This window comes from Thermobia domestica, chromosome 5 (assembly GCF_964235325.1).
Source record: "Thermobia domestica chromosome 5, izTheDome1.hap1.1, whole genome shotgun sequence".
NCBI lineage: Eukaryota > Metazoa > Arthropoda > Insecta > Zygentoma > Lepismatidae > Thermobia > Thermobia domestica.
This window is the reverse complement of record NC_137458.1, coordinates 224,387,609-224,406,483: the sequence shown is the minus strand read 5'-3', so window position 1 is coordinate 224,406,483 and position 18,875 is coordinate 224,387,609. Positions and strand designations below refer to the sequence as shown.

General features: G+C 35.3%; 1 protein-coding gene across 1 annotated transcript in view; it reads left to right on the top strand.

Annotated features, from left to right (window-relative positions):
• Nucleotides 1–7,862: 7,862 nt before the first annotated feature.
• The window catches only part of LOC145684779 (trypsin-1-like), a 105,032-nt gene continuing 94,019 nt past the window's right edge, over nt 7,863–18,875 (top strand). Inside the window, exon 1 of the mRNA XM_081757151.1 lies at nt 7,863–8,151. Within this exon, the coding sequence (XP_081613277.1) occupies nt 8,071–8,151 (81 nt within the window). The 5' untranslated portion in view covers nt 7,863–8,070. The remainder of the gene's footprint in view (nt 8,152–18,875) is intronic.

Genomic DNA, 18,875 nt, shown 5'->3' with positions numbered 1-18,875 from the left:
GTATGCTCATTACGTAAATTTACACTATTTTGAATTTTTTTTAAAACAGAGAATAATATTTATCTCTTATTTTAACTAAGTTTAACAAATTCTCGTTTATTCAAGGTATTTAGGTTTGTATCATTTTCTACAGACTTTGCGTGTACTATTACATTCAGTTATTTCAATTCCTTCTGATAAATACTTTATCAATTGACTATATCGTGTATCGATAGAGTTAGCATTTAAAGAAAAATTTGTATTCGTAAAATTATTATTCAGTATACTGTAATCTATTTTAAGTAAATTTAAATGTTCCTTACTATTTTCATAGTAATATACACGTTAGAATATTATCTATATATATAAAAGAGAACGTACAAAATCCTTTGTCCGCTCATCACGCTAATACGGCTGAACCAATTTCTTTCATTTTTGGGGGGTTGTTAGGATTTGGACCCTAGATGGTTTTTATCATATCACTTTAATTTTCAATTACCAGTGTCTTGAGATAATTGACCATTCAGGTGTCCATACGTACAAATCCTTTGTTATTAGTTCATCATAGGTAAAAATAAACGTATTTATATGCAACCCGCATGACCGTGTGACTCGGCGGGTTAACATAAATGACAGGCGCTATAATGTTAACATTTACTGCAATTTGAAAGCGAAAAAGTAAAAATTATCTAAGTAACAAAGTTTATTGCGTTCCGGGGTGACCGCAGCGAAGCGGGGCGGGTTAACATAAATGACAGGCGATATAATGTTAACATTTACTGCAATCTACTATGGTTTTTATCATATCACTTGAAAGCGAAAAAGTAAAAATTATCTAAGTAACAAAGTTTATTGCGTTCCGGGGTGACCGCAGCGAAGCGGGGTGAACGCTGCTAGTATTACATATTACGATATTATGGTCACTAATGTCAGCTAGTATATTATTAACAGTGACAACTTCATTTACTCATAAATTATTCGCTAGTACATGATCAATTAAAGTTTCACTATTATATGTTAACCTGGTCGGATATTTCATATTTACCTATAAAAAAAACAACAACATAATTTTCACAAAACTTAGATATTTGAAAATTTCAATTGTACTATTGTTTAATGTATCAATGTTAAAGTATCTTATCATTAAAATAGAACTTATACAATTTGTTAGTACATTCTCCATGTCATCCAGTAATTCATTAATCATATACTTGTTCGGATTGTACACTAATTAATGTAAGATATTTTAATTTACAGTGTATCTGTATTCCAGGCACACTGTATACTTTATCTATACTATATAATTATCTACTTATTAATTTGTTACTTATAGTCTATAAGCAAGCATTCCTTCATCATAATTATAGTCCCCACATACATAGTGCTTATTATAGTTATTAATATTGCAAAATTCAATTTCGCCAGAATACAATTCAACGGATTAATTACGTAGACCTATACTCCTAGCGCTGAGATATAAAGTAGAAAGCGTTTCCTTGATGTTTGGATCAATATAGTGTTTAGAATAATCCTCTATGATGTCAAAACTATTCTCGTACAAATTAGTACGTAAACATACGTGCTTATCCGTGATCAGTCTTCTTTATGATTCACCGCTATCAAACTTTCGATCTTTTGTTTTGTTTTTTCAGGCTTACTAGAGTAATTTTTCTTACTACTCCAAATATGAGCTCAATATAATATTTACCCATAATCAACTCGGGATACTTCTCTTTCATACAGCGTTTTGTATGTTAGACACTCCTATCGTTGGAAGCCGTACATCTCTTCTTCCTTCTTAGGCATGGTTTACTCACTTTCGGTGTGTCTTTTTCTGGGCGAAGGTTCCTTGTGATTTTTTCTATGCGCAAATCTTACATATTGATTTGTCTTCTTTGCAAAATCTTTGGAGGTGTCCCAAATCAAGGCGGTGCAGGCATCCAGGAAATGGAACAAAGTCCTTGATTGTTAGTGCATCGTATAATTGGATATCCTATCTGTATGTAGTAGCTTCTTGTAAATTTTACTAGGAGCTTCAATTACCAAATGGCATCTTTTACCATTCTTTGGTCTTGTTCTATATTTCGATCTTACTTCTTTCTTTGCCAATTCCACATCCTCATCTCCCATGTTTTGTTCTATTATTGTTAAAACGATATCTGTGTCTTTTATTGCTGCCAGTGCATTGTATATAATGACCAATGACCTTTTCTTCCTTTATTTTTCGATCCTGAATTCTTCCTTCATCTTTATGTTTCTCGACATTTTTTCTATGTCTTCTATAATTTCTGCCTCAACAATTAATGGCCCATCTACCGGCTTGACAGAGACCATTTTAACTCTTTCTTTAGTTGGGTTAAAAGACTTTACAATCTTGGTCTGCAAATAATGATGGACTCATCTTCCTTTCCTTTTAAAAACATGATTGACCTTTGTTTAGACATTGCTTCTTTGATTGCTTTTGCTCTGACCACCTCTTGCCTTTTAACTATATCAGTGAATGTCTTTCTGCCGTGGTCTGCTGAAACGCATGAAGCACTCTTTCGGTTCCTTGTTTTTCTTCAGCAATAATTAGTCTAGTTTAATTTTTTCGATTTTACCTTTTAGTTTTTGATTTTTCTCCCTTTATATAATCAATGACGCCCTCTGTTCTGAATTAATAGATGAACCATTTTGTGAATTCTTGTTTGACTGCATTTATTTTGCCTCTTCCAATTTTTTCATATACAGTATATTATCAATAAACGTCAATACATCAAAATAATTGCATACAATATCCTGTAGTGCAGTGTCTTCTACACTCTGAGCTTCACGGTTACTTTATTTATTTTATGACTAGCAGCGTTCACCCCGCTTCGCTGCGGTCACCCCGGAACGCAATAAACTTTGTTACTTAGATAATTTTTACTTTTTCGCTTTCAAGTGATTTATAGCGCCTGTTAGTTATGTTAACCCGCCGAGTCACAGGGTCATGCGGGTTGCATATAAATACGTTTATTTTTATACCTATGATGAACTAATAACAAAGGATTTCTACGTATGGACACCTGAATGGTCAATTATCTCAAGACACTGGTAATTGAAAATTAAAGTGATATGATAAAAACCATCTAGGGTCCACATCCTAACAACCCCCCAAAAATGAAAGAAATCGGTTCAGCCGTATTAGCGTGATGAGCGGACAAAGGATTTTTTGTACGTATTTACACCTGATTGGTCAATTATCTCAAGACACTGGTAATTGAAAATTAAAGTGATATGATAAAAACCATCTAGGGTCCAAATCCTAACAACCCCCCAAAAATGAAAGAAATCGGTTCAGCCGTATTAGCGTGATGAGCGGACAAAGGATTTTGTGCGTTCTCTTTTATATATATAGATTTTCCTCTTTATCTTCATGACGTGTTGTGCGTGGGGAAGGGGAAACTTCTTTTCTTCTGCTGTCGTTCTCTCTTGTGGTTGCTGCTCTCAGTTACTGACTTAGGTTGGCCACCAGCAACTCTTTGTAGCTACCGAAACTATTTCTGAATCTTATTTCTTCCCATTGACTCATATTGATCTTCCAGTCTTCATTCCCGAACGTTTAAGGGGTGGCTCCTAATAGTGGAGCCATTGATGATATTAAAAATTTACCTATTTTAATCGTCAGTTCTTGTAGCTAATGGTAATTACTACAGCTGTTACCACGCAAAAAGTTTTATTCATATCAGTACATGTGTATTTCGTTTCCACGTGTTTTTACCTACTATAATGTTTACTATTGTCTGTAGGTTATGATTACTACAAGATTAAAGTCTACTTACGTTTCTTCAATGTTAACGTTTTGCTTTCCTCCAGATGTTTCATATTTGCACAAACAAATGCAAGATCATTCTACTTACAGTTTCCAAAGTTTTTGTTTAGTCTCCAGTTTTTACTTTTTAAGAAAGTTTTCCTTTGTCCTTTCATTGATTTTAGTACTAAAATTTCTGATTAAAAGTTACAATATCACAATTAATTTACATAAATATCACATTTGCCGCTTCTGTCACTAACTTGAAATTTTGACGCAAAATCAACACCATATTTACCCGCAATCCGTGAAAGCAGCATCAGGCTTTATTGTCAATTGCCATGGCCAGCTCAGCGGGAGTTTCTGAACCCTGCAATATGGTATGATTCACGATTTAATATAATAAATGGGGAACAAGAAAGTTTAGTGCGACACCGGAACCTGCTATTATTAGAAGTTTTATTTCGTACGCGTACTTTAACGGGATTAGACAGATGTTTCCGAGACGATGCTTGAGACAAAACCAACTTTTCGAGACGGGACACCCTCAAAACTCGTCTCATCTCGTGGGCAATCTTAATCGAAACTACTATTCTTATTTGCATGTGATGGAAGTATCCCCACCGGAAGTCGAACGCGAGATGATACATAAACCACTGCATTATAAATTCGCGTCACCCAAATTGGCTTGTGGCATCAGCCAATAAGCTCGCAGTGCCCTGTTACTAAACCTTATGGGAGAAATCTAATCATTCATAATTGATTTTATTCGTATTTGTGGACAATTATGAATGATTATATTTCTTCCCGAAGGTTTAGTGACAGGGCACTACGAGGTTATTGGCTGAAGCCACACGCCAATTCGGGTGACGCGGACTAGCTATTTCGCAATGAATGAATACGTAGGAAATGTCCGTTTATCTTACTGTTACATAATTGATTTCGGTGTAATGACACTATTTATAGATACATAAGTGTTCACAGGTGGGTTTTATGTCTCAGTCTGGTTGCATCCATCAGATTTTCCTGAAGAGGACATAACTTCAAAGCTAGATAATCGAATTTTAATTATACCATAATGATGAGGCTAAGAACGCTAAATTAAGTAAAATTTATAGTAATTAAGTATACAAAGCAAGTTTTCTTGGTTTTGCAACAAACAACTCCTCTACTTCTTTCGAGAAAAATAATTTTAAATTTAAGGGGATTGCGTCGAAGCACTTAGGGGATATGGGCACTATTGTGTAGATACACACAAACATTATTTTCCTATATGTTTTGACTGTGCTTGTGCTATAAAATATATATTTCTGAATAGAATACGCTAGAGGCTTAATTGTCTGCATAGTCCTATCAAACAGAAAAATATCGAACATTTATCTACCTGATTAATTAATTGACTTTTATTTACTCCTTGTGAAACACTGAGAACCATGGATTAATTGATTGATTTGGTTGATTACTATAAGGAGATCATCCACTGCTTAAAATTAATCCAACCTACTATTCAGGCACTCTCACTGAGGCGTATTAGTAGGCACATATTGAGATCATATGCGTTTGCTATCTTTGTATGGAGGCAGACGTCTCCACAGGATTGTTTTAGGGCGCAGTTTACTGCCATTAATGAATTTAATCGGTGGGACATAACTTTCCATTGAAAATGGTATAATTAGACTGATGAATGGTAAATTTTTGGGAGAAAGGTATATTTGAGGGCCAGAATATTAAGTTTGGAAATTAAAATGGCAAATTTTTGGGGAGAGAAATATATTTGAGGACCAGAATAATAAGTATGGAAATTAGAATGGCAAATTTTGGGGGAGAGAGGTATGTTTGAGGGCCAGAATGGTAAGTTTGGAGATAAAAATGGTAATTATTATTATTATTATTATTATTATTATTATTATTATTATTATTATTATTATTATTATTATTATTATTATTATTTTTCGGAAAAGGTATATTTGAAGGCCAGAATAGTAAGTTTGGAGATTGGAATGGTATATTTTAGAAGAAAAAAGTATATTTGAGGACCAGAATAGTAAGTTCGGAGATTAGGATGGTAAATATTTGGGGAGAAAAATATATTTGAGGCTCAGAATATTAAGTTTGGAAATTAGAGTGGTAAATTTTAGAAGAGAAAGGTATATTTGGGGGCCAGAATAATAAGTTCGGAAATTAGAATGATAACTTTTGGGGTGAAAAGTATATTTGGGGATCAGAATAGTAAGTGTGGAGATTAGAATGGTAAATTTTGGAAGAGAAAGGTATATTTGGGGGTCAGAATAATAAGTTCGGAAATTAGAATGATAACTTTTGGGGTGAAAAGTATATTTGGGGATCAGAATAGTAAGTGTGGAGATTAGAATGGTAAATTTTGGAAGAGAAAGGTATATTTGAGGACCAGAATAGTAAGTTTGGAGATTAGAATGTTAAATCTGGGGGGAAAGGATCAACTTAGGGGGAGTTGCACTCGAGCCCTTGGTAGGGACAGGTCTTGAACTTTACTGAAAGAAGGGGCGTTTTTAAGATTAGCTTAATTTGCTTTCTGCCTTTATGGAAGTGTTGGAGATATTTACGTGGTCTCAGATGTATGCCGTGAATTAAGTCGAAAGGAATTGGCAGGTGCACATAAAATAATCTAAGACTATCTCACAGAAAGCAACCTCCTCTTCACCACACTAAATCCTCTCAAACACAACTGGATTAGGCAGAAATTCGAAACTTTCTTGGAAGGGACACCATAAAGGGGAGTTTTTTCGATTATTGTTTTCAATATCTCACACCGTTTGCGAGATTGAGCCTATATACTTCCGGTTGGAGTTTCTAATTCATGTATGACCAATATTTTCTTTCTTCTTGCATGCAGCATATAATAATCAAATATATTACATTCACAGTTTATTATAATGTCAGTGATATATGGTGTTCGTTGGGGAAAACACTCCAAACAAAACAGATTCATCTTAGCCTGGAGAAATGGGTATCCTTCATTTTTCATTATAATTTTTGCATGAAACGAATGCCTGAGAGATATACAACCCCTATATACAATTATATTATGTTCGAATGTGTAACTCGTAGGATATGATATTTTACTTGTTTAAACTTTCAGCACTTTCAATGTTCCCCCAAAAAATGTAATAAAGAAATAACGATCACTTTTTTTTTAATATTCAATTAGAACTGGACAATCTACACAAAATTTGAAATCGTCCATTGAAAATGGCACGTTTCTAGTACTTATGGTTTTCGAGATCTCACTGTCGGAAGAATTGGAGATAATCATATAAACTTTTCTTTGGAGACCAACATATAAACTTAGCATTTTAACATATAGAAGATAGATGGAGTAATTTTTTCGAAATAAGTCTTAAGGATAAATTAGGATTATAAGTGAAGGTGTATATAGATGCTATGAAGATTTTTTTTTATCACAAGTTACAGTTAGAAAGCAATGATAATAAAAAGAAAACTAAATTTTACATATATTTGCAAAGGTAAGATAACTAAACATAAGATTAACTTCAAGAATATGGTTTGTGTTCGTTAATCGAAGTTGTTGATAGTGAAGCAAGGAAACCTGTAGCAGCAACATTTAAAGAAAACAACAGAACAGTTATACTAATCTGCAGAGATGTTTCCAATCTTCCAATAACTGGTAATTTCAATATAGCCAGTTTATTCATGTTTTCCCCCAACTCAGTTCAGCACACACACACTCACTTTTGCTGATGAATGAAAACCAATACTTGGAATTGAGTTATTTGTTCCTGAAATTGTTACGTAAACATTCGTGGAAGGGAAATTTTTGATATGATAATGAAAATGGAAAGTATTTGAAGTACCAATTTTGAAACAACAAAATTATAAATGACGAACAAACTACATAATTTATTTATCAAATGTTCTTGGTAATACTTGGTTTCGCAACTATTTTTTTCACTGATTGTTGTAACATGCCCCTATATGACTAAACTAACAAAAGAGGGAAGGGAGGAGAAGGTAGTAAAGAAGTGTCAACTTTGATAATCCGTCACAAAACAGACATAAATCACGCTCATTTATGTACCTAGGTGGCAACACTGTGTCGGAAGACATTTGCCACAATTACACATAAGAAGAAACCGACTTTGAGTTCTACTTCCAGCCGAAGAAGTTGGGGCGGGCGGGCAACATTCCCAAGAGGTACTAACGAACTGGTTGAAACCTAACGGGCGATCCACTGACACACAGAGTAAGCGAGCGACATTGCCGTCAACTGGAAGCTTGGTGTGTTTGATGTGTGGCGAGAATTGTGCGCGCTTACGAATATTATGGCGGATGCGCGTGTTGGTGTCATTGCCTCTGTGATGGTCATTTGGATTCTGTTGAATTCGGTACTAGCTGACATCCGGGTATGTACTATATATAGCTGTATCTACCAATACACGCAACTAGTATGTTACTTGTTCTGCTTAAGGCTAAAAAAACAAGAATTTGTTATTTTCTTTTATTTGTTCTCATCCCTCTCGGAGTCCAGATTTACCTGAAGCAAACTGGATAATTAAATAAATATCAAATATAAAAAAGAAATAAATCATTTCAAATTGAAATTAAGCAAGTATATATTATTTTTCAGTTCTTTATTAGACTTTACTTTTAATTATTAATTCCATTTGCATCTATTGTCAGATTTTTATTTATTTATTAAATTTTTAACCCCAAAGCAATCAGAAGAACTTGTTAGGTGTTAATTTACGTGCGTCATGTTTCGTGGTTGTGCTTTGACACAGATCAGCTTGGTGTCTTAATTAACATAGTAAACATGACCGAGAAAGGAAAGAAGAAAAACGAGAAGTAATATTCGTTGAGAGCTAGTTTGTTATGACCAGTAGCACTTCGCGTGTTTTGAACTTGAAGTTTGAATGCATTTGCGTATTTGCTGCGGAGCGCGTGCTCAGTTTGATGTTAGAAAACACGAAAAGGTTCATAGAATATGTTTTTTTTTTCTTTTCCCAAAGCACATCTTGGCAAAACTTCACAGAAATGTCATGAGATCACTGTTCATGTAGTCGTTTCCTGTGGGAACAATATTCTTTTCTATGTTTGATTTATTTTTCCCACCACCGAGTATAATACTAACATGAACTTAAGTATAACAGGAGACTCGAAAGAGATGTATTTACCCCACGGATCAAACCCCAACCTCGCGCTTAATTACACAACCACACACACAAAATAAAAGTTCTGTGCACTGGCCCCCAGGATATGGATTCGATATATTTTGTTACGCAGAATCCAAACTTCGAAACCCCAAGACAATCGAACGTATTTTTTTTTTTTTTTTTTTGTATGGGCTAAAATTTTTGAAGATTTCGTATAGGAAGAATATACGTAAGACAGCCATACAAAAAAAAAAAAAGTTCTATGAACTGGACCCCATAAAACCACTCGAAAGTTTTTCAGTCATAAAACAAAATTGCACGGTCGATCGTCCTGGGGTTTAGAAATTTGGATTCTGTGTAACAAAATACATCGAATTCATATCCTGGGTTCCGGTACAGAGAACTTTTATTTTTTGTCTACTTGATTTCGATGTGAAACTTCTTTAGCTTATGAGCCATAACCAAAGGACGTTACAATAGATTTTCTGTCATGGCTTTATAAACGGACATTGGGCAAGAAAGAAAGATGTAAATTTTTCTAATGCACACAACTGTCGCAGCTCCAGTACGCGAGCGGAACGTACTTTATAATTTCAACTTTAGAATTAACAGTATGCGAGCGGTCACACGGTGAATAAAGAACAAACATATCAAGTCTCTCTTAATCTTTAGCTGCAGACAGATCCATAAGGGGTAGCAAGTCGTTCAAAAATAATCGAGACGAATTATCTTGCACAGTTTATTGTTAAATAAAGTTCAAAAAGAAAAAGTAAAGTTACAGTTGAAGTCCGTCGGTTAATTGAGACTTACAATTGCTGAAAAAGAGATTGACCGACGGACTCCCGAGTTATACAGTACGGCGTGTGTCTACGAAGTTACAACAGTTTTTGGAGACACATCACATTCATAGTAAATTTATCACCAATGTTAACTTTCCATATACACCCTTTTGTGCATCCAACACTATAGCTGCGTGCGCACATAGACTCCAAGTATTTTCCCTTTTCGTACACATTTTTTGTTATATAAAAAAAATTGACACATTGATATTCAGTGCTTAAGTCCTCATCACGTGTAAGGTCTGGTGACCATTTCCTAACAAACATCTCCAAAAATCTCTTTCATATCCTATTCTGAATTACCCCTTTGACTTTGTCTCACCCTTGAAGTCTTTCCTACGATATCCAATGTTAATAGGAATTTTCCATTAAGAATATTCTATCATAGGGATTTAAGAATACACAAACATACATATTAAACAGACGAAATAACGAAACAGACGCATATACAATATAAACAATTGGTAACTTCTCAATTAAGACCGGGAGATCGGCCGTCCTTTTAACATCCCATAGCATAAATAAATATGATTAACCAACAACACTCACATAATATTTAGTTGAAGAAAGAAAAAAAATACAATAATATGTACGGCTGTGACCCAACACTAGGAGATAGTTTCAAAGAAATAAAAAAATATAGAAGTTCTGAATAAATATGAATAAAAGAAAAAAATCATTCGTTTCTGAGCTAGAAGTGCGTAAAACTTTGTCGGTTACATTGTTTTAAAAAGTTACTTCAAAGGAACTGTTCAGCGTATTTTATTGATGAAGATATTGAGTCATTAAAGTATTTTGCAACATGGAAGTGGTTCCACGTATTTGTCTTCTAATATTTAAAAGAAAATGAAATGAAATCTTTAACACCCCACCATTATGCCCTTTAGGCTAAGAGAGACGATGATAAAAACAAGTGAATGATGATGGAAGAATTGGTGGAATGAGAAAGTAGGGCGTATCCCGTGCAACGGGAGTACCTCGAGAAAACCTACGGAAACAATGTTGTTCACCAGAAACAAACTTTTCCGGGGATCCAACCAGGGTACCCTACACACTAGAGGTAAGCGCTCTGCCACTGTGGCCCCCGTCTTCTAATTAAACAGGTGTCCAAGCTGTAGAGGTGGCAAACTTACTAAGTCTTAGAGGACTAGCGTTTACTAATTCTTCAAGTGCCAAGAACGATACATTTGGCACTCTGGCCATCTGAAAGTGGCTTTAGGAATTGAGACAAAAATAGTGAAAGATTCAGCTGTATACGATGAATGTATTTTGCATCAAAGTTTCTTTTTATTATTATTATTGGGGTGCAAAATATACTCCATTTGGCATTATGCAGTTAATTTTAATTAAATTATTTATATATTGGTGGCATATTGTATTTCATCATAGAAATTGGTATAGCATATTCTTAGGTTAGCGTACCGCATCAAACAGTACCAAGAAAATTCATTTTTCGAGACATGATTTGTTAATATATATAAAGCGAAAATGAATAAGTCCCAGAAAAGATTAATTTGAAATATACATATATACTATTAATAATAATAATACTTTCTTTTTTGTGAGGAGAGGATAACCCTGAAGATATAGATGAAAAGACAGCACAACGAGATTTCATTCAGACAACGCCAATATGTTAATTCAATTCAAGCTGCTTTCTTATAGCCGCTTTGATTACAAATAGACAAGAAAATAAATAATATTAAAAAAATTTGAAAACTTACAAAGTTTGTTCTTAGAAATCTAATGATATCAGACTAGAAGAATATGAACGTTTGAAAAGTAAAAAAGAAATGAACACATGTGAAGATTATTATACATTGACTATTTACACCAAGTTGCACTTTTTTGGTGTCAATACCAGGGGCACACCCACGTGGGGGTCCACTGGGTCTGGACCCCATCCCAAACTTCGTAACTCGAAATACAATTGTATACTTTCTGAATAAAACTATACCTATTTATATTTAGTAGAGTAATGATTGATGTAGGCTATAGATTGTTATCTTACCTTTCATATGTACTCTTTTTTTCTTTCTTATGAAAAAAGTTTAGTTTTATATACTTTTCTGAGAGTATAGGCAGGGTGCGAATTACCGGGGGGATGGGGGGGATTTCCCCCTCAATCACATTTTGTTGCCCCCCAAAGAAGTCAACTGAAGTATCCCCACCGGGGATGCTCACTTTCCCCCTCAAACTATGCTTAGTATAATTCCAAATTTCACTGATTTTTGTTATTTCTTGTAAATTTAATCTTCTAGCTGTATTTCGAAATTATCGATGTAAACTGTTCAGTTTTGGTCATTTCTACTTACCACCTAATTACTCACTATTTTCAACGTTGTTTAGTAGAACTATATTATTATGACTACGGTTGTTACTTGCAACTGTACCTTCGTAACCTTCAGTTCGTCATAGTTTGTGAATTTGAATGTACTAATTGCGTATAACAAAGCCACATATAGATTTATAAATGTTCTTAGCGATTGGCCAAGAAGAAGTAAACAAATAGCTTCTTCTACCATACTTGGCGAAGTTCGGATATGTCATATTCATCCTCTATATTTGTATCGATTATCATCTTATTTTAATTTTTGTTATAACATGTTATTTCATTTTCCAGTGTACTCTTTGTTAGCACATGGTCTTCATTCCCTAGTAGATTGTGTGTATGCAACTCAAAAGTTGCATTTAATTTGTGATAATTAGCATAGTAATCACTGCTTTCACAGTTTACGGAAATGAACTTTTGAAACTGTACTCAAAATCTGAGATATAGGTATTCTCTCGTAAGTATATGTTAACGTACACGCTGGGGAATACGCTCCTAGTGAGCAGACATGTTAATGAAGGCGATTTTTAGGTGAATAAGCGAATAATTCAAGATTTGTTTCAGCATTTGTTAGTACGACTGGTTCTCCGTGTCATTGTCCGTGTCTGTATAAGCATTTCAACTGGAGCGTTTTTTTTTTTTTTTTTTTTTTTTTTTTTGAAGTTAACCCTTCATTTTTCCATCTTTTCGCTGTACAGTTTGCTGTCCACGCAATTAATGTTGTCTGAAAAACTTCAGTGTAATGTTTTACTTTATTTGAATAACGTAGCCCATAGTGAATCAACTCATCTTCAACCTAACAGTAAAGTAATTTTTAAGTGTTGACTTTCTGTGCCCATCACGGAATCGATATTTGGAGAAAAAAAAGTCGTGATGAGCACAGCTTTAGCGGGAAGTAGAAGCACAAGCTCGAAATTTGAATCGAGAGATTTTAAATATTTGGCCTTCGATTTGACCTTGATGTGAGAAATCGGGACCAGCAATAATCCATTTCTTATTTGATAGGCTAATATCTAGATTTTCTTAAAAAAAAAAAAAAAAAAAAAAGATATGTCCGGTTTAACTGATAATTTTAGTGGTTTTCACAAGACTGAAGTAGGTTTCTTTTCGCAACCTGTATGTATTAATGCAAAGTGGAAGCTTTCAATATGAGTGGAAAAATTAACATATGCTTGTGATCATGGCTATCGCTCGTGGCCGAATTATTAACTAAATAAACCTTAGAGAGCTACGGGGACAAGAGTGAGTACAACATTAAAACACGTTCAGAAAGGTTTAGTGGGGTGTGTGTATGTCAGACAATATATATGTGCATAGTTATTGTCGGTAGATTTATTAAATTAATAAATCTCTTATTTATTACAGATGTCACACACACACACACACACACACACACATATATATATATATATATATATATATATATATATATATATATATATATATATATATATATAAATATATATATATATATATATATATGGGGGTAAGGAGTGGTGTCCACCCCCCTTATGTCCATGACGCACCCCCCCAATTGTCTATCCGTAGGTGTTCTTCCATGAAAAAATCTTCTTTTCGATTAATTTTTACACCCCCTCAAACATATTTATATAGATTTTTACCCCCCCCCCCAATATTTCAATGACGCAGTTTGTGTCATAGCCCCCCTCTGTAGGCACCCCTGGGTAAGGCATTTATTGTCTCATTTTGAAATTTGAACCTTCAGACTATGTCCTTTGGCCTAATTTTATCCCCCCCAATATAGATTATCTAATTCGCACACTGAATATAGGTGTCAATACTTCACAATTTTATATCGTGCTTTCCGGTGCAGATTAATACCAGTTCAATACTGCATAGACGTAGTTGTCTTCTAGTATTGGGTTCCTCCCAATAAAAGTTTCTGGGTGTGCGTCTCGTCAATATATTTAGATATCAAATGCATCCAACATACGGTGTATGTGTGAATATTTCATTATTGTTTTGGAGACGAATTGATAATAAATTGCCAATGCAACTTAAAATTAACTTAAAGTAAATTTTGTATCCTACTTGGTATTCGGTTGTTGTTAAGGCCTAATAGTTAATTCTACAGAGAATTCCAATCATGATATGGAAATCAATTCATTACAAAATATTCACTACGTATATAGTAGGAGAGAATACAGTAGATCGAAGTTCAACATACAAGGTCGACTATTTATCTTAATACGCCCGTGTAACTTTTAAAATAATAGGTTTTCAAAGCCGCTGAAATTTCATATCATACAAATATCGATATACGGATATTGACTTGACTTAATTTGATTTGATTTTAGCGTCCCTTTCAGCAGCGAGGCTATATGAGACGTGGATATACATTTTAACGTGGAATTCGAACCACATGAGCTTCCGCCTGGACTCGAATCCAAATGTCCCACGCCAAAGGCGCGTATGCTAACCGCTTAGCCACGAGGGAGCCCTATAGAGATATTGCTTGACATACTTCAAGATACTACTTGATTAACAGTCTTGCCAACCCAACGTTAAGTTATATTTTGTTTAAAATAACACTACATCAGTTTACCGTATATCATAGGTATTTCAAGTATGTATGTCAAACAAAATCTTACATACTATATTTGTTATTCAGTCTTACAAGATAGGGACAAAATAGTATCAGAGACATCGAAAAAGATAAGGACAAACTTTGCAGGCTTCTAATCACAACAGTAATAACGCAAGTGAGATGGGTAGTCATTGCAGATCCAAAGTACCTTTTAATATCGAATAATATGATTAGGATCATGTGCTTCCAGAGAAAATTTTCTAGGGGACTGAAATCCCTGGTTGCTACATTACGTTTGGTATTTTTTATTTGTACTAATAAATCTTAAGAAATTTAATACACTTTCGTGAGCCAGAGGGGGGGAGGGGGCTCAGACCCATCCTGCCCTCCCTTTCGGGCGCCCATGATTAGAATAGAATACGATGCACTGCGAAGAAATTCTTTGCAATAATAACTGATTAGCAGTGCTACCAACAAAAGATAAAGTTATAATTTGTTTCAAATAACAATACGCCATAAATCTACATACCAAATGAAAACTTACAATATCACATTTATTGTTCATTGTTGCACACTAAGGATGTTACAATATCACAAACATCCAAATTTTAGAGGTATCTACAACAGTAATGACGTGAGACAGAAAGGGCAATGTTAATCCAAAGTAACTTAGTGAAATGAAATGAAATCTTTTAGTTTTATGTTCCATGGTTATGCCAGATAGGCTAAAGGAGACAATGATGATGAAAAATGAATGCAATGGTGGAATGGATAAAATGGGACGAAACGGAACAACTCCGAGAAAACCCACGCACACGATGTTTGTCCATCACAGGGTCCACTTGACACGAGCTGGGATCGAACCAGAGACTCCATGCATCAGAATGACCACTAAGCCACCGCGGTCCCCCAAAGTATCTTAGTGTCGGATACAATGATCATGATACATCGTATTTGGAGTAAACAGGAACAAAGGTATGAGGGGTTAAAATTTCACATTATTTCGAGAAACTAGTTAGAGAAGTGCTATAACTGACGACTTATACTGTTTCGAACTGACTAAAAAAAAATCATGACAGTACCTGTTACAATATCTCAATAGTTCGAAGATATTGAAAAAAATCGGTAGAAGTTGATATTTTGCTTAAAATTACATACTTGGAAAGGTAGTCGAAATTACAAGTTTATGCAAATTCTGAGCAGGTTTGCAAACAAAATATTACATACCAATGCTTGTCGTATTTTGGGGGCAGGTTGAAATATTATGCAATAAACGACATTATTTTTTCACGTATTCCAAACAATATATCCTTATATATGATACTGGTATAAACATTTATTTCAAATAAAAAAATCTAAAAAAAAAAAAAAAAACAAATTTTCAATCCCATATAATTTTGTTCCTATGTAATATTCAACAGATCATAGTATCTTTAGAGGCCTGTATGATCCGTCTTTCTCCATTGCGTTTTTACTGTTGAAAAGGCGACTAAAATTTGGATGTTTGTGATAGTATAACATCCTTACATTTACAATGCTGAATAACAAGTGCGGTATATTAAATTTTCATTTGATACATAGATTTGAAATATGCAACAATCTGAGGTATTGCCATTGAGAAAATACAAATATAATTGATTTGGCAGCACTGATAATTTGATGTATTGTAGAGCATACTAAACGATTTTTCTATTTTCATATTTGCTTTCTGTGTTTTGTTTCAATTTGCTTGGAATTTACAAGGGCCCGTCAAATTCTGGTCCACACTGTATAAATATGATGGATGATTTGTCTTGAAACTCCATTCTAATATTTAAAGTAATAGATAAAGGTACTAAAATTTTATACCATGCATATCGACAGAGGGACATTGTTCGACATAATCTGCAATACCACCAGATTAACGGTGTTGCCAACCTAGTATACTATATAGTCATATTTTTTTAATGGCATTGCCAACTCTACATATTAAATGAAATCTTCTAGTATCAGACTCGTTACTCAGTGTTACAAACTAAGTATCACAAACCTCTTTACACAATAAATTTTGGAGATAACAGTAATAACGCAAATGAGACAAACAGGTCAATACACTTCCAAAATACCTTAGTGTCAAATACTATGAACATGTTAATCCAATGTTCTCGGGATTGCTGCCAGAGTAGGTGTTGCTGTGCTGAGCTTTCGTTACCATACAGCGGCAACATCTTCAGAGCTATGTGTTGAAGTTGAAAAAAAAAGAAAACAGAAAAGCTAGAATACAGAGGGCCCCTTAGCAAGAAAGCTCGCCCCGTGAGTGAAGCACCAACCTAAATCTACGTGCTTCTCCTGCATGCGTTAGTAAACCTAAAGCATGTGTCGGTAGGTGTGTGCCGCGGTTTCTATCTTTTTCGAGACATTTACACGCGAATCTGAGTTGTGTAAATAGGAAGAAAGAAGGGTAAGAAAAAGAAGATAGGAAAGCACGAGAAGTTTTTTCACATTTTGAGATTTGATAGAGGGATAAAAAACCTGGAAACCAGGAAAAAACCCCCAATCGGTCATGCTGCATGCAATAGTCAATTTACATGGCAAAACCACACTTGAAGGGGTGGCAAAAATCCATGTAAACTTGTCTGTAGTAATAAATTAATAACTTATCTGTTTAATTACAACCTATCTTAAAATCTGTTAAGTGTTAATAAAAATCTGTGTTGTCTGTAAGGGGAGGTGTATTGTTAGTGGGGACAACTGTTATTTTTTTTCAACATGCAATTTGCCAATGTCGTTGTCCATTGTCGGTGCTGAGAGTCATCATCGGTCTGCGGGTGACGGCTGGCTATCTCCCCTCTGGTTCTTCTGCTTCTCTTCTGCCGGTCCCCCTGCTATGTATCTTCTTAGCCACTGTTATTGGATTTGTGACGTACAGCTGTCCTGTGGTTGTGGATAATGCATTTATTGACAGGTTGAATATCTTCCTGGTGGCTATGGCTATTATTTCTGTTAGTTTGGGCCTCTGTTCTGAGGGTGTTGTTATTGTCAGAATGGATGTGACCCAAGTTATTATTTTGTGTGTGGCCTGGTCTATTGCTTCTTCTATTTCTTGAATGGTAGGCGTTTTTCCGGGTTTTTCTTCTGTTGCTTTGTCTGGTACTTCTTGGTTGTTGTTCTGTCCCTGAAAAGAGCCTGTTGCTGTGGGTCTGTCTTCAATGATTAGCTTCATTCTTACTGTTTGAGATGTTTTTGGCCTTTCAGGACAGTTGCTACTACCGGTTCTATGTCCATCTTTTCTACAAGTAGCACAGAAGTTATTATTTATTGGGCGGTTGCAGCTCGTTTCGTGCGTGTTTCCACATCTGTGGCATCTTCTCTTATTAGTGCATTGGTACTTGAGGTGACCGTATGCGTAGCAGTTCCAGCAGGGCATGGGACGCGGCTGGCTTCTCGACTGCTCTACTTTGTAAGTTCTGGGTCCTGATTTTAGGCCATATGTGATTAGTTTGTTCACATCTTCTGGGCTAGTTGAGAAAAGCCTCACGAACTGCGTGGGTCCAGTCTCTGTCCTGATTCTAGTGAGGTTACTAAAATTGATGTTCTGGTTGTATAAGTCGGTTTCAAGATCCTTTAATTCTTTGTTTGCGGGATAGCCTTTGATTACACATGTAAATATGGGAGGTTTCCTCGTCTTCTGTTTTCCCTTGGAACTGGCTGGTTGGCTATTGTTTGCTCTGGTGCGTGCTTCTGATTGGTCAGAAGTTGTAGTTGTTTTAGTGGTAGCTGTACTCTTGTTTTCACTTCTTTTGTTTGCTTGGTTCCTTGTTGGATGATTTCTGGCTTCTGATTGGTTATTTGGTTTTTGCTTCTTGTTCTCTGATTGGGTATTGCCGTCTTGCTCTCTGTTGGTGTTTTGTTCCTTGTGGTCCTGAGAAGGGCCGGAAATTGTGGTCTTCTCCTGGATGCGTGTGGTTTTCACCTGTGTGTTAGGTTCCACCAGTGTGTGTGCGGTCTCTTCCTGTGTGAGTTTAGTCACTTCTTGGGATGGTTTCAGGGATGCTACTTGATTTGGTTCTCTCATTTCTGTTGCTCTCTTCTTCCTGCTTCTTCTCTGGACTACGTGGAATTCATCTTCTTGGTTACTTTGGAGTTTTCTTCCTTCTTCTTTGCGGGATGATGACAAATGGGTTTCATTCACTGTTAGGACTTCTTCTATGTTTGCTTCTTCTGCAGTCTGGGGTGTATGGCCATCTCTGGTTGTTTCCCCCTGTTTGGCTCCCTC